General features: G+C 55.6%; 1 protein-coding gene across 1 annotated transcript in view; it reads right to left on the bottom strand.

Annotated features, from left to right (window-relative positions):
* Positions 1-17,257, bottom strand: part of LOC129708491 (ras-associating and dilute domain-containing protein-like) — a 55,371-nt gene that overhangs the window by 3,717 nt on the left and 34,397 nt on the right. Inside the window, exons 13-17 of the mRNA XM_055654315.1 lie at positions 16,223-16,367; positions 10,320-10,501; positions 7,155-7,578; positions 5,831-5,938; positions 3,395-3,495 (exon numbers count right to left, since the gene is read on the bottom strand). Of these exons, the coding sequence (XP_055510290.1) occupies positions 3,395-3,495; positions 5,831-5,938; positions 7,155-7,578; positions 10,320-10,501; positions 16,223-16,367 (960 nt within the window). The remainder of the gene's footprint in view (positions 1-3,394; positions 3,496-5,830; positions 5,939-7,154; positions 7,579-10,319; positions 10,502-16,222; positions 16,368-17,257) is intronic.

The following is a 17,257-nucleotide window of genomic DNA, read 5'->3' as shown; positions in this document are numbered from 1 at the left end:
TCACCCCCGGCCCCTCACCCCCCCCCACCCCCGACCCCTCCCCCCGACCCCTCACCCCGACCCCTCACCCCCGACCCCTCACCCCCCCCCTCGCCCCCCGACCCCTCACCCCCGGCCCTTCACCCTGACCCCTCACTCCCGACCCCTCACTCCCGACCCCTCACCCCCGACCCCTCACCCCCGGCCCTTCCCCCCTCACCCCCTCCCCCGACCCCTCACCCCCCGACCCCTCACCCCGACCCCTCACCCCCCCGCCCTTCACCCTGACCCCTCACTCCCGACCCCCACACCCCGACCCCTCACTCCCGACCCTCAACCCCTCACCCCCCCACCCCTCGCCCCCCCGACCCCACACCCCCGGCCCCTCACTCCCGACCCCTCACCCCGGCCCCCCACTCCCGACCCCTCACCCCCGACCCCCAACCCCTCCCCCCCCCCGGCCCCCCCTCACACCCGACCCCTCACCCCCCGACCCCCGGCCCCTCACACCCGACCCCTCACCCCCGGCCCCTCACCCCCCCGGCCCCTCACACCCCCGACCCCTCACCCCCGACCCCTCACCCCCGACCCCTCACCCCGACCCTCACTCACCCCCGACCCCCTCACCCCCGACCCCTCACTCCCGACCCCCAACACCCCCGGCCCCCTCACCCCCGACCCCTCACTCCCGACCCCTCACTCCCGTTCCCCAACCCCTCACTCCCGACCCCTCACCCCCGACCCCTCACTCCCGACCCCTCACTCCCGTTCCCCAACCCCTCACTCCCGACCCCTCACCCCCGACCCCTCACTCCCGACCCCTCACTCCCGGCCCCCAACCCCTCACTCCCCGACCCCTCACCCCCGACCTCCAACCCCTCACTCCCGACCCCTCACCCCCGACCCCTCACTCCCGACCCCTCACTCCCGACCCCTCACCCCCGACCCCCTCACCCCCGACCCCTCACTCCCCCCCCCGACCCCTCACACTCCCGACCTCTCACCCCGGCCCCTCACCCCCGACCCCTCACTCCCGACCCCTCACTCCCGTTCCCCAACCCCCTCACTCCCGACCCCTCACCCCCGACCCCTCACTCCCGACCCCTCACTCCCGGCCCCCAACCCCTCACTCCCGACCCCTCACCCCCGACCTCCAACCCCTCACTCCCGACCCCTCACCCCCGACCCCTCACTCCCGACCCCTCACTCCCGGCCCCCAACCCCTCACTCCCGTTCCCCAACCCCTCACTCCCGACCCTTCACCCCCGACCCCCAACCCCTCACTCCCGACCCCTCACCCCCGACCCTCACTCCCGACCCCTCACTCCCGGCCCCCAACCCCTCACTCCCGACCCCTCACCCCCGACCTCCAACCCCTCACTCCCGGCCCCTCACCCCCGACCCCTCACTCCCGACCCCTCACCCCGACCCCTCACCCCTGGCCTCTCGCCCCCAGCCCCACACAGCACACCCTGCACGGGCACTGTGAGGGGGGGAGAACAGCAGGGTTGAGGGGACCAGGAATGGGTTATGGAGAATGAGGGGGGAGGGGAAGGGACGAGGGGTGAGGGGTTGGGAGAGCAGACAAAATGTTGGGGGTGAATAGAGGGGAGTGACTGAGGGTTGGGGTGTGACAGGAGTGGGGAAGTGAGGGGGGAACATTGAGGGGAAACAGAGAGTGGGGGGGAGGGAGGGAGGAGACGGTTTGGGGAGAGTGGAGAGGAGCGGTGAGAGATGGGGGGCGTTGGGATTGGGGCAGGGGGTTGGGTGGGCCGGGGTGGTGAGGCAGGGGGGGGGGGGGATGGGGTTGGGTGGGCCGGGGCGGTGAGGCAGGGGCGGGGGGGGGGTGGGGTGGGGGGGATGGGGCGGGGGGGATGGGGTGGGGGGGGAATGGGGGCGGGGTCTCCCTCTGCCTCTCACTGCCACAGAGGAAGGAATGTCAAAGAGCCAGACATGTCCGTTGCCAGGGCGACAACTTCCTGTCATTCACAATGGGCAGAGTAGTCACAGGCCAGTCTGTGTCCACACGTCACCCTCCACACCGGACACGCTACCTCCCCCCCCCCCCCCCTCCCACACACAAACCCCTCAGCAGTAGCCCAGCAGCACCGGCTACACTGTGGGTGGGGCTGTGAGGGAGCACCAGTGTTTCTTTCACACACAGACACACGCACACGCAGACACACACACACGCACACACAGGGACACGCACAGACACACGCACACAGACCATCTCTACACCCCACAGGTCCGTTGCGTTTCTTTATCCATGTCATGGTCCTCCTCCTTTGCCAAGTTTGTCAATTCTCCCAATCCCCGACTTTGGCAACTTTATAAACCTCTTATAAAACTCCCTGCGGGGTTTTGGGTTGTAAACGGCACGTGTTGTCTGCACTTTGTGCATCTTTGTCTACACACTAACCACAGTTTACACGGCCATCTCTTCCCATCTGTCTCCCCATCACTCCTTCTGCACCTTTACAGTTTTATTTGAGAGCCTGGTGTAGCACAGACACGCATCACATTCAATGCACAGGCTGGGGGGGGGCAGTGGGGGGGGGGGGACAGTGGGGGGGGGGGGGGGGGGGGGGGTGCGGTGGGACAGGGAGGGTGGGCTGGTGAGTGGTCTACACCAGCGTACACGGAGGTCCAGGCAGCAGCTCTCACGTTGGAATCTGCTCTCCACAACATCCCAAGGCCACAGATACAGAATCCCGGCCAAGTGATAAGCAGAATATTTTCCAGGACTGTGGTCATTCAGATTAGACACATCGCCTCCCTCAGGATGGTGGGGGGGGGGGGGGGGGGGGGGGGGGGGGGGGGGGGGGGGAGCTGCAGAAGTGGTGAGAGCAGAATGGGCTCTGTGGGTCAAATCGGTTAGCCATGACCCTGGGTCAGAGGGGGGGGGGGGTCAGCCAAGGTTCCTGCTCACCGTGGAATGAAACGTTATTTAACTTCTGGCGATCATGTTAAAGAAAGCATTTGATGGAACAGGCGATGGATGGAAGTTCGATCAGAGATCACCATGAAAGCCAAGCAGTGTTGTTGCTGAACTACAGGACACAAAACGTTCTACATCGGCTGAATCTTGCCCAGTCTGTCTTGGAGAGGAGAATGGAGGAGAGAAGGCCCTTCTTCAGACCAGAAACGTCACCCATTCCTTCTCTCCAGAGATGCTGCCCGTCCCGCTGAGTTACTCCAGCATTTTGTGTTTATCTTCGGTGTAAACCGGCATCTGCAGTTCCTTCCAATTCAGAGTATCAGCCAGTTACATGAAAAAGTACCCTCACCCTGAATAAAGCATGACCCTGCAGTTACACAGTGACAGAACAGCTACACCGGGAGTGGTGAATACGCAGCCTGTGAATACGCTGGGTTAGGGGGCGAGGGTGAGGTTTGCAGCAGATATCCTCACCTGTCCATCCACGAGTGCCAGGCCCAGACCACGATCTCCCCGCTCCAATTGGACAGTGAACACCTCATCATCCGTCTGGTCCTGCTGGGGGCTGGGACTATCTACAACGGGAGGCAAAGAATACGAGTGAACACTGGCTCTGCTCACAGCTCCGTGCAGACACACACTCTGTACCTGACTGAGAACCACCCTCGGCTGAACCGTGACACCGAGCAGATATAATAACAGGCCGATAGAGGGAATGTGTATGTTGGAAGCTGACAGGCTCTGAGCTGGAGGCACTAGAGATGGCCATGTGGGAAGGTTGTTTGTCTGAGCTTGTTGCCAGCTAACCCAGTGCCAGCTACAGTGTTCTACAGTCAGAGACTGATACAGTGTGGACAGGCCACATCTCTAAAGTCTAACCACATTCCTGACTACACCTTCATATTCCCCACTATTCATCGGTACATGTCTTTCATCACACTCTGTGTAGAATGCAGAGACATTTTTTTCTGCTGTTATCATCACATAATAAAGCAAAGGCTGCAAAGACTGAGCGTGTCAGGCAGTGTTTGTGGAGACAATAACGGTGCTGCTGTTACACAGAGCTCGGCCAGAGTGACAGTGAAACGGTGATTACAACAGGACTGGTCACCTAAAGCGGTCGGTCATGTGACACAAACAATGGTGGCTCTTACACTCCGTCTGAAGGGGAGCCACAGGGCGGTGAATCTGTGGAATTCTTTGCCACAGACGGCTGTGGAGGCCAAGGCAGTGGATATTTTTAAGGCAGTGGATAGATTCTTGATTAGTACAGGTGTCAGAAGTTAAGGGGAGAAGGCAGGGGAATGGGGTTAGGAGGGAGAGATAGATCAGCCATGATTGAATGGCAGAGTAAACTTGATGGGCTGAATGGCCTAATTCTACTCCTATTCCTTATGACCTTATGAAGATGTGTCTCGAACCAAAACGTCACTTATCCATGTTTTCCAGGGATGCAGTCTCACCTGTTACTCCAGCACTTTGTGTCTTTCCGACTCAAAATAGGTAATTAAATGTCAATTTACCAAATTAGTGATATATGTGGGAACCATCTTCAAAGATGATGTGTTAGGGAATAGGAAAGGTTTATTTATGCAGAATCATAAAATCGCAATAGTCATGGAGTCATAGAGTGATACAGTGTGGAAACAGGCCCTTCAGCCCAACTTGCCCACACCGCCAACATGTCCCAGCTACACTAGTCCCACCTGCCTGCGCTTGGTCCATATCCCTCCAAACCTGTCCTACCCATGTACCTAACTGTTTCTTAAACAATGGGATAATCCCAGCCTCAACTACCTCCTCTGGCACCATGTGTGAAAAAGTTACCCCTCATATTCCTATTAAATCTTTTCCCCTTCACCTTGAACCCGTGTCCTCTGGTCCTCGATTCCCCTACTCTGGGTAAAAGACTCTGTGCATCTACCCGATCTATTCCTCTCATGATATTATACACCTCTATAAGATCTCCCCTCATCCTCCTGCACTCCATGGAATAGAGACCCAGCCTACTCTACCTCTCCCTATAGCTCACACCCTCTAGTCCTGGCAACATCCTCGTAAATCTTTTCTGAACCCTTTCCAGCTTGACAATATCTTTCCTATAACACGGTGCCCAGAACTGAACACAATATTCTAAATGTGGTCTCACCAACGTCTTGTACAACTGCAACATGACCTCCCAACTTCTATACTCAATACTCTGACTGATGAAGGCCAAAGTGCCAAAAGCCTTTTTGACCACGTTATCTACCTGTGTCTCGACCTTCAAGGAACCGTGCACCTGTACTCCTAGATCCCTCTGCTCTACAACACTACACAGAGGCCGACCATTCACTGTGTAGGTCCTGCCCTTGTTCGATGCCCCAAAATGCAACACCTCACACTTGTCTGTATTAAATCCCATCAACCATTCCTCTGCCCACCTGGCCAATCGATCCAGATCCTGCTGCAATCGTTCACAACCATCTTCACTATCTGCAAAACCGCTCACTTTTGTATCAGCAAACGTGCTAATCTTGCCCTGTATGTTCTCATCCAAATCAGTGATGTAGATGACAAACAGTAACGGGCCCAGCACCGAACCCTGAGGCCACCACTAGTCACCACGAGGCCTCCAGTCTGAGAAACAACCTTCCACCATCACCCGCTGCTTCCTTCCAGAGCCAATTTGCTCTCCATTCAGCTATCTCTCCTTGGATCCCGTGCGATCTAACCTTCCAGAACAGCCTACCATGCGGCACCTTGTCGAACGCCTCACTGAAGTCCATGTACACAACATCTACAACTCTGCAATCAGGTTTGTGAGACACGACCTCCCACGTACAAAACCATGCTGACAATCCCTAATCAGCCCTTGCTCATCCAAATGCCTGTGTATCCTATCCCTCAGAATACTCTCCAGTAACTTACCAATTACAGATGCCAAGCTCACCGGCCTATAGTTCCCAGCATTTTCCCTGCAGCCGTTCTTGAATAGAGGTACAACATTTGCCACCCTCCAGTCTTCTGGCACCTCTCCTGTATTTAAGGACGACTTATAAATTTCAACCAGGGCTCCCGCAATTTCCTCTCTAGTTTCCCGCAATGTCCTCGGATATATCTGATCAGACCCTGGAGATTTGTCTACCTTGAAATACGACCGAACCTTCAGTGCCTCTTCGACAGTAACCCTGACTGCTCTCAAGACATTTCCAGTGACTGCTCCAATGTCCTCCATCCTACTGTCTTTCTCCTCGGTAAATACAGAGGAGAAATACTAATTGAGGACCTTGCCCATCTCCTGTGGCTCCACACAGAGGTGACTGCTTTGATTCCTGAGCGATCCCACTTTCTCTCTAGTCACCCTTTTCTTCCTTACGTATTTATAAAATCTTTTGGGATTGTCCTTAAAGGGCCTGTCCCACTTGGGCGACCTAATCCGCAAGACCAGAAGAGTGCCTTCGACCTTCAAGCCCACACACGCACGCACACACGCACACACACACACACACACGCACGCACACGCACACACGCACACACACACACGCGCACACACACACACACACACACGCGCACACACGCACGCGCACACACACACACACACACACACACACACACACACACACACACACGCACGCACACACACACACACACACACACACACACACACGTGCACACACACACACACACACACACGCACACACACACACACACACACACGCGCACACACACACACACACACGCGCACACACACACACACACACGCACAGACACGCACGCACACACACACGCACACACACACACGCACGCACGCACACACACGCACACACGCACGCACACAAGGACACACACACGCGCACACACGCACACACGCACACACACGCACGCGCACACGCACGCGCACACACATACATATGCACACATATACACACACATATACGCATACACACGCACATCTACACACAGATATACACATAGACACACACACACACACACATATATATACACGCACAGATACACACACACACACACATCTACACACACATATGCACACACATACACACACACCCTCACGAGATCTATCACAGAAGAGTAGAGCACAGGAACAGGCCCTTTTGCCCACTATGTTTGTGCTGGACACGATGCTGACCAACTCTTATCTGCCTGCACACAGACCATATCCCCCCTATGTTTTTTCTGCCTTCACCCTCTATAACGGAGATGACCTGTGCTGGGCCAGGCCGGGCAACCTCACCTTGTGACCGGTGGCCATGGCCTGGCTGTGTGCGGCCACCAATAGCCGTGTGTCCAGCAGCCTCGGGGCACTGGGCCTCTGCCTCACACTCAGCCAGCTCCAGCTCCAGCACCTGTGGTGTGTTGGGTGGGGTGAGGAGGCAGGATGGGTCTAGAGCAAGCTTGTGGCCCAGCTCCTGATGCCCAGGGAGGCTGCTCTGTAGCTGCAGGTTCTTCAGCTTGTGTGCCAGCTCAGCCTGGCAGGATCGCAGGCTGCCGGAGGCCTGGGCCCGGAACAGGGAGCGACCCATCCTCACATCCTTCTCCCTACAGGGGGGCTGCAGCTCCCGGGGGCAGGGTGGGTCTCCGAGACCCTCGCCAACATCTGCACACTCGCTGCTGCCCTCTCCCACCACCGCCGCTGCTGCTGCTGCCGCTGCTGCAGTCTGAAACAGAACCAAGACGGAGCTGTAACGTGGGCGACAAATGCAGTGTCATACACACGATCACACACACAACACAGTGACACACACACAACACAGTGACAGTCACACACACACAACACAGTGACACACACACACAACACACACACACACAACACAGTGACACACACACACAACACAGTGACACACACACAACACAGTGACACAGACACACAGTCACACACACAGACCCTGCTCCGACACAGTTGACAACCGGCCAATGTGTCTGAGCCCTGGACATATTCCAGGTATTCTGTGCACTGTTGCTGGAACACAGAGTGAACGGAGAGAAGGTTCAAGTCGTGGCAGGTGGAGCTCCAGCCCAGACTGCCTGTAACCTGCCGCATGTGGCTCAGCACAGTAACACCATTGCTTGCATGGCCAGGCCTTTACACTACAACACTCCCCACAGGATGGCAGACCAAGGGAGCAGCGACTGAAATAGAGATTCAGGCAGAGGTGTGAACAATTCACAGATTACCTGGACACCAGCAGCCAGGAAACCCTCACCCTGAATACACCGTGACTCTGTACAGTCACACAGTGACCCTGAATACACCCTGCACACTGGGTAACATCCCACAATGCATCCCCTCACAAGCTCTTGATGTTTTGGGACAAAGTGGGGACGGCTGTGGGAAGGAAGGGAACTAGTGGAGCGTGAGAGCAGGAGGAAGGCACAATGCCTTCTCAGGGTGGTGCTTTATTTAAGGATTAATGATTACCTGGTCAGGGAAATAGTTAGTGGGGGAATGTGAGCGTTGAGACTACAGGGCAGCATTGTGCTGCAGTTATTACACAACATGCAATGTTGCATTGTGCTGCAGCTCCACAACATGCAATGTGGAATGGACACATTGGTATTACTGGCCAATGCCCGGGAGTACAGGTATACGTGACCTTGACCTCATCCACATTAACCTGCTCAGCCATCGAGAGAGAAACCATTGCCACAGAAGGCTGTGAAGGCCAAGTCAATGGACATTTCTAAAGCAGAGATAGATAGATTGTTGATTAGTACGGGTGTCAGAAGTTCTGGGGAGAAGGCAGGAGAATGGGGTTAGTAGGGAGAGATGGATCAGCATGATTGAATGTCGGAGTAGATTCGATGGGCCGAATGGCCTAATTCTGCTCCTATCAATAATGAACATGAAACGAAGGAACGATGTGGAATTCACAGCTGTTAATGGAAGGCAGTTCATTACTCCAGACATGAGGAGGGAACGGGTGCGGGGAGGTGGGTTACACCAGTCTGATGCTTAGCACGAATGATGTCATTAAACTCAGAGCTTTCTACAAGCTCCATGTACTGGTGGCCACAGGGAGAGGACCTGCAGTCAGGAGGTGATGAATCTAGAGGCTCATGCTATAGATGAGGAATGGACAGGCCTCGGGGCAGCAAAGTAACAGGATACTGCATCTGCAACATGCTTGTCTAACCCTGCTCCTCTGGACTTTCACTTGCTTTCCTTTCATCATTATTTGTTAGATTTCATATCCCAAAGATGATTAAATTCCAAATTGTGAATCAGAAAACTCACTATTATCTCTGAACACAAACAAGGATGCATTTTCTGACCCTTAACAAAGCTGGCCAAACTCGGGCATGTCAGTGGGAATATCAGTGGGAATATCAGTGGGCATGTTAGTGGGCATGTTAGTGGGAATATCAGTGGGAATGTCAGTGGGCATGTTAGTGGGCATGTTAGTGGGCATGTCAGTGGGCATGTTAGTGGGCATGTCAGTGGGCATGTCAGTGGGAATGTCAGTGGGCATGTCAGTGGGCATGTCAGTGGGCATGTCAGTGGGCATGTTAGTGGGCATGTCAGTGGGAATATCAGTGGGCATGTTAGTGGGCATGTCAGTGGGCATGTTAGTGGGCATGTCAGTGGGCATGTCAATGGGAATGTCAGTGGGAATGTCAGTGGGCATGTTAGTGGGCATGTCAGTGGGCATGTCAGTGGGCATGTTAGTGGGCATGTCAGTGGGAATATCAGTGGGAATGTCAGTGGGCATGTTAGTGGGCATGTCAGTGGGCATGTCAGTGGGCATGTTAGTGGGCATGTCAGTGGGAATGTCAGTGGGCATGTTAGTGGGCATGTTAGTGGGCATGTTAGTGGGAATATCAGTGGGCATGTCAGTGGGCATGTCAGTGGGAATGTGGGCATGTTAGTGGGCATGTTAGTGGGCATGTCAGTGGGCATGTCAATGGGAATACAATGTTATTTCACTTACTTATGAACTAATGATGAACAGATACCGGTATACCTGAACCAAACACAGCCAGTCAAATCCAGAATCAACAAATGTACCCCCTGGGAGTGAATTGGCCCGGGTTGGGACCCCTTGGGTTTAAGATGACCATGACCAGGTGCTGATTGACCATACGTAGACTGTACGACTGGTGTACGTGATCACAGTGCCCGGGAGTTGTGACTGACTCAGCACTCCACCTGTAATGTAAAGGTGGGCAGCGCGGATAGGTACAGGTGTATGCAAGGGCAGCAGAGAGCTCATCTCTCACCTCCAAAAGCCCACGTCCCACTTGCGCTGCCACTAGGTGTGTCAGGTGGGCAAGTGATTTGGCATAATAACTACGAGGTGATCATGATAACATTATTCAAGCACCCTGTGTAATGAATGTGGGACTGCCCCAACACAGATCCCCAGTGGCCCAGCCCCCATCAATGCCCCCGCTAGCTTACCTGCTGGGTGTGGGCTGCACTGGCGTCTTCTGGCAGCTGCAGCCCCTGCACAAAGTTCGTGAGCCGCTGGAGGTGTGAGGCCAGGTCTGCCCACTCTGCCATGGGCTTGGCCAGCTCGATGTGAAATGTGCTGCACGGCAGGATCAGGGGTGGATGGTTGTCAAAGCTCTCCAGGATGTCCGCTGTGTACAGGAATACACGTCAGTGTACAGGAATACAGGTTAGTGTGCGGGAATACACGTTAGTGTACAGGAATACACGTTAGTGTGCAGGAATACACCACGTTAGTGTGCAGGAATACACGTCAGTGTGCAGGAGTACACGTTAGTGTGCAGGAATACACGTTAGTGTGCAGGAGTACACGTTAGTGTGCAGGAATACACCACGTTAGTGTGCGGGAATACACGTTAGTGTGCAGGAGTACACGTTAGTGTGCAGGAATACACCACGTTAGTGTGCGGGAATACACGTTAGTGTGCAGGAGTACACGTTAGTGTGCAGGAATACACGTTAGTGTGCGGGAATACACGTTAGTGTGCAGGAGTACACGTTAGTGTGCAGGAATACACGTTAGTGTGCAGGAGTACACGTTAGTGTACAGGAATACACGTTAGTGTGCAGGAATACACGTTAGTGTGTAGGAATACACGTCAGTGTACGGGAATACACGTTAGTGTGCAGGAATACACGTTAGTGTGTAGGAATACACGTCAGTGTGCAGGAATACACGTTAGTGTGCAGGAATACACCACGTTAGTGTGCGGGAATACAGGTTAGTGTGTAGGAATACACGTCAGTGTGCAGGAATACACGTTAGTGTGCAGGAATACACGTTAGTGTGCAGGAATACACGTTAGTGTGCAGGAGTACACGTTAGTGTGCGGGAATACAGGTTAGTGTGCAGGAATACACGTTAGTGTGCAGGAATACACGTTAGTGTGCAGGAGTACACGTTAGTGTGCAGGAATACACCACGTTAGTGTGTAGGAATACACGTCAGTGTGTAGGAATACACGTTAGTGTGCAGGAGTACACGTTAGTGTGCAGGAATACACGTTAGTGTGCAGGAATACATGTTAGTGTGCAGGAATACACGTTAGTGTGCAGGAATACATGTTAGTGTGCAGGAATACACGTCAGTGTGCGGGAATACACGTTAGTGTGCAGGAATACACGTTAGTGTGCAGGAATACATGTTAGTGTGCAGGAATACACGTCAGTGTGCGGGAATACACGTTAGTGTGCAGGAATACACGTTAGTGTGCAGGAATACACGTCAGTGTGCAGGAATACACGTCAGTGTGCAGGAATACACGTCAGTGTGCAGGAATACACGTCAGTGTGCAGGAATACACGTTAGTGTGCAGGAGTACACGTTAGTGTGCAGGAATACACGTTAGTGTGCAGGAATACACGTTAGTGTGCAGGAGTACACGTTAGTGTGCAAGAATACACCACGTTAGTGTGCAGGAATACACGTTAGTGTGCAGGAATACACCACGTTAGCGTGTGCGCTGTGTCGCGGACTACCACCACCTACCCGTGCAAGTCTCCCACCCCCGTCTACGAGGGTTCAGCATCTCAGTTCTACCCCACAGATCATTCCTAGCCACCACTAATCACCCTGTATACGAGCACTATCTTACACACGAGGGACAATTTACAATTAACAGAAGCCAAAGTCACTTACAAACCTGCAGGTCTCTGGAGGGTGGGAGGAAACCGGAGCACCCTGAGAAAACCCATGCTTTCACAGGGAGAACGTACAAACTCCGTACAGACAGGGATGGAACCCGGGTCTCTGTCGCTGTGAGGCAGCAGCTCCACCCACTGCGCCACCGTGACAAATGTTTTGGCAGAATTTTTCCATGTGATTTTTACAACTCTGCCAATGATAGTGAGGCTTCAAGGGGAGTTGGACAAGGTGCAGGACTGGGAACAAAGCAGCACACGGCAATATGACCTGATACATGGCAGCTGTATAAAACACACAAGCTGAGTGCATGGTTCAATGGTGAGCTTTCATGTTCTAGGGGATGTGAATGTCTTTAGAGACACAAAAAGCTGGAGTAACTCAGCTTCTCTGGAGGAGGAATGGAAAGACCCTTCTTTCAACCCGAAACATCACCCATTCCTTGTCTCCAGAGATGCTGCCTGTACCGCTGAGTTACTCCAGCTTTTTGTGTCTGTCTCCAGTTTAAACCAGCATCTGTAGTTCTTTCCTACACGGAATGTCTTTGTATATAGGTCACAGAAAGGCAGCCTGACTACACAGCAAGCAGGTGGGGACTATGTGGAGCGCTGGCCTGTATTGTGAGAGAACTTACACAGGGGAGTACAGTTGTCTGGCTGGAATTATATACAATCTCAGCACCTTCTCCTCACCTAACAGAGACACCACTTGCCACAGAGATTCCCCACCCTAGCAACCCCTCCTCTCCTCCCTCTCCACCTCCGCCCTGCCAGAACTGCACGCAACACTCCAAATGCAGCCCGACCAAAGTTGTCATTTGCCACAGACAGAAGTAGTTTGATATGAATCCAGAAACTACAGTGGCATAGCTGCATCTAAATGTCATGTCCCAGTGGCTGGAGCCAGCTCAGCAGTTAGCTGCACGAGCAGGGTGGTGACGGGACTGGGTGGGGGGGGTGACTGTGCTATGGGGGAGGAGTGGGGTGGGTGACAGGATGGGGTGAGGGGGAATGGGTGATGAGGGGGAGGGGTGATGGGGAGGGGGAGGGGGTGATGAGGGGGAGGGGTGATGGGGAGGGGGAGGGGGGACGGGGAGGGGGGAGGGGTGAAGGGAGGAAGGGGTGGGGGACGGGGGGGGGGAGGGGGGGGATGGGGAGGGGGAGGGGTGATGAGGGGGGAGGAGTGACGAGGGGGAGGGGTGATGGGGGATGGGGAGAGGGGGAGGGGTGATGGGGATGGGGAGAGGGGGAGGGGGAGGGGGGGGGGGGGGGGAGGGGTGGTGATGGGGATGGGTGAAGGGGGGGATGAACATCTTGCTGACATCAGCTGGCTCCTGCTGCCAGTGAGGTTGATACCGGGCAGCTGTGTGTGAGGTACAGCTGTGACCTGTGATCTGCTGCTGGTATCACTACAGGAACTTCCTTTCCCCTTCTCTCATCACCTGACCCTGGGAGCAGCAGCGGGGAGTGTGAGCTGGTGCCTGACCCAGACCTCCCCTCCCCTCCCCACACACACACAGGGCTGACAGGGAAGCTGGATGTGATCGGCATGAGGCTGGGCGGCTCCAGGAGCAGAGAGCTGCTGGTGAAACTGTCAGCCGGATGCACGGCACCAGCGTGGGACTTGGGAAGGATAACAATGGGGTGCAGGAAGGATGTAGTGAGATCATGAGTGAGCACGGCAACAGGAAAACAGCAACACAGCAAGGGGCAGATTGCTGAAGAAAAGCTTTTCACCACGTCTGCCCAGCCCCAGACGCCAGTCACACCGCACAGAGCTGCAGCTAAACACATGCAGCTGGACTGTGTCTGATCCCTGCAGTTACTGCCCCTTGAGAGAGTTACAGGGCAGTGTAGAGTAGCCAGTGTACGGGGCAGTGTAGAGTAGCCAGTGTACGGGGCAGTGTAGAGTAGCCAGTGTACGGGGCAGTGTAGAGTAGCCAGTGTAGAGCAGCCAGTGTAGAGTAGCCAGTGTACGGGGCAGTGTAGAGTAGCCAGTGTAGAGTAGCCAGTGTACGGGGCAGTGTAGAGTAGCCAGTGTACGGGGCAGTGTAGAGTAGCCAGTGTAGAGAAGCCAGTGTAGAGTAGCCAGTGTAGAGTAGCCAGTGTACCAGTGTAGAGTAGCCAGTGTAGAGCAGTGTAGGGGCAGTGTAGAGTAGCCAGTGTAGAGTAGACAGTGTATGGGGCAGTGTAGAGTAGGCAGTGTAGAGTAGGCAGTGTATGGGGCAGTGTAGAGTAGCCAGTGTAGAGTAGCCAGTGTATGGGCAGTGTAGAGTAGCCAGTGTACGGGGGCAGTAGAGTAGCCAGTGTATGGGGCAGTGTAGAGTAGCCAGTGTAGAGTAGCCAGTGTAGAGTAGCCAGTGGAGAGGAGCCAGTGTATGGGGCAGTGTAGAGCAGCCAGTGTAGAGTAGCCAGTGTACGGGGCAGTGTAGAGTAGCCAGTGTATGGGCAGTGTAGAGTAGCCAGTGTAGAGTAGCCAGTGTAGAGTAGCCAGTGTATGGGGCAGTGTAGAGCAGCCAGTGTAGAGTAGCCAGTGTACGGGTCAGTGTAGAGTAGCCAGTGTACGGGCCAGTGTAGAGAAGCCAGTGTATGGGCAGTGTAGAGAAGCCAGTGTATGGGCAGTGTAGAGTAGCCAGTGTATGGGGCAGTGTAGAGTAGCCAGTGTATGGGCAGTGTAGAGTAGCCAGTGTATGGAGCAGAGTAACCAGCATAGGGGGCAGTGTAGAGGGAGACACAAAATGCTGGAGTAACTCAGCGGGTGAGGCAGCATACATGGAGAGAAGGAAACGTCGCCCATTCCTTCTCTCCATAGATGCTGCCTCACCCGCTGAGTTACTCCAGCATTTTGTGTCTACCCTGGATTTTAGCGGCATCTGCAGTTCTTTCTTACACACAGTGTAGAGGGAGCTCTACTATCAGCTTAACCCTTGCCGTGCAGTTGCCGGGCATTCATAGCTGCTATAGATGATCCATTGAGTTATACCGCATGGATAAAGGCCATTCGGCCCATGACATTGTTGTGTGTGTCCTGCCCTGCCCTGACCCTCCAGCAGCAATTGTTCATTGATCTGGATCCTGTTGCAACATCAGGCAACCTCCTCCATTGTCCACAATGCCACCAACGTTTGTGTCATCTGCAAGCTCGCCAACCAGGGGAATCGTATTCTCATCCAACTTGTTAACACTGTTGACTAACACCAGGGCCCCCAGCACCAGTCCCTGCGACACTCCATTGGTCACTGGTCATCTGATAAACAACCCTCCACTCCAGCCTTGGCTCCGTGCACTAAGCCAATGTTGTGCCTGTGACCAGCTCACCATAGATCCCTTGTGATCTAACATGGGGAGCCGTTCATCACCCGGGCCTTGTCAAACACACACAAGTTCCTGCACATTCATCTGCTCCGTGTGAAATCTCCACAAGGCATGCTGACTATGGAGACGTTCTCCTCCTCTCTACAACATCCTCTCTCGCTGCTCCCCCTCTGTGATTCCTCCTGCTCTCCGTACTCCTAGATTCCCTCTCCTCTGACTCTCAGTCTGAAGAAGGGTCTCGACCCAAAACGTCACCACTCCCTCTCTCCAGAGAAGCTGCCTGTCCCGCTGAGTTACTCCAGAATGTTGTGTCTATCTTTGGTGTAAATCAGCGTTTGCAGTTCCTTCCTACACATTTTGTTTGCCCTGTGTGTAGTCTATGTTGGTGCTGCTTGGAGTGTCCAGTGTAGGGGCATTACCTGGCTGTGTCCAGTGTCCAGTGTAGAGGCATTACCTGGCAGTGTCCACTGTCCAGTATGGGGGGGGGGGCACTACCTGGCAGTGTCCACTGTCCAGTATGGGGGGGGGGGGCACTACCTGGCAGTGTCCAGTGTCCAGTGTCTAGTGTGGGGAGAGGGCACTACCTGGCAGTGTCGTGTCCAGTGTTGGGGGGGGGGGGGGGGGCATTACCTGGCAGTGTCCAGTGTTGGGGGGGAGGGGGACATTACCTGGCAGTGTCGTGTCCAGTGTAGGGGCATTACCTGGCAGTGTCCAGTGTTGTGGGGGGGGGCATTACTTGGCAGTGTCCAGTGTAGGGGCATTACCTGGCAGTGTCCAGTGTGGGGGAATTACCTGGCAGTGTCGTGTCCAGTGTAGGGGCATTGCCTGGGGGTGTCCAGTGTTGAGGGGGGCATTACCTGTTGGGTGCGGAGTGCAAGGAGAGAGACGACACTCACCTGTGGTCAATGCTGCCGGCTGGTCCTCGGGTGGGGGGCTCCACACTGGGGGGCACGGACGGCCGGGGTTGTACTCCCGCAGCATGTGGTGGAGCTGGGCCGCGTTCAGGCTGCAAAAGTCACTCCGCAGAGAAGCCCAGCTGGCCTGCAATACAGAGCACGGTCACCAGGGGGAAGGGGGCAAGGGGCCTGGCCACTGTTCTGAGCGGCTGGCTCTGCCGTGGTCTATGAAGCTGAGGCTGCCACTTCCCCGCCCACCAGTGCAGCAGATCCATGCGCTGCTGTATTTGTGCCCAGGGTCCTCCTTCCTCGCCCTCCACACCTGCGCTCCGCAAACCTACGCACCAGGCCACCTGCATTCCCATCCAGGACCAATCCCTGCCGTACTCCGCTTGTTCTCATAGGTGTCCAGGCAGGTGAGATCCCACTGCCCACTGCCCCCTGCCCACCCACCACTGCCCCACTGCCCACCCACCACTGCCCACTGCCCACCCACCACTGTCCACTGTCCACTGCCCACCCACCACTGCCCACCCACCACTGCCCACTGCCCACTGCCCACTGCCCACCCACCACTGCCCCCCACCCACTGTCCACTGCCACCCTGCCCACCCACCACTGCCCACCCACCACTGCCCACTGCTCACCCCCCCACTGTCCACTGCCCACTGCCCACCCACCACTGCCCACCCACCACTGTCCACTGCCCACTGCCCACCCACCACTGCCCACCCACCACTGTCCACTGCCCACTGCCCACCCACCACTGCCCACCCACCACTGCCCACTGCTCACCCACCACTGCCCACTGCCCACTGCCCACCCACCACTGCCCACCCACCACTGTCCACTGCCCACTGCCCACCCACCACCACTGCCCACCCACCACTGCCCACTGCTCCACCCACCACTGCCCATGCCCACTGCCCTGCCCACACACTGTCCACTGCCCACCCCACCACTGCCCACTGCCCACTGCCCACCCACCACTGTCCACTGCCCACCCACCACTGCCCACCCACCACTGCCCACTGC

This window comes from Leucoraja erinacea, chromosome 23 (assembly GCF_028641065.1).
Source record: "Leucoraja erinacea ecotype New England chromosome 23, Leri_hhj_1, whole genome shotgun sequence".
NCBI classification, from domain to species: domain Eukaryota; kingdom Metazoa; phylum Chordata; class Chondrichthyes; order Rajiformes; family Rajidae; genus Leucoraja; species Leucoraja erinaceus.
The sequence above is the reverse complement of the archived record's forward strand: the minus strand, read 5'-3'. Positions and strand labels throughout refer to the sequence as shown.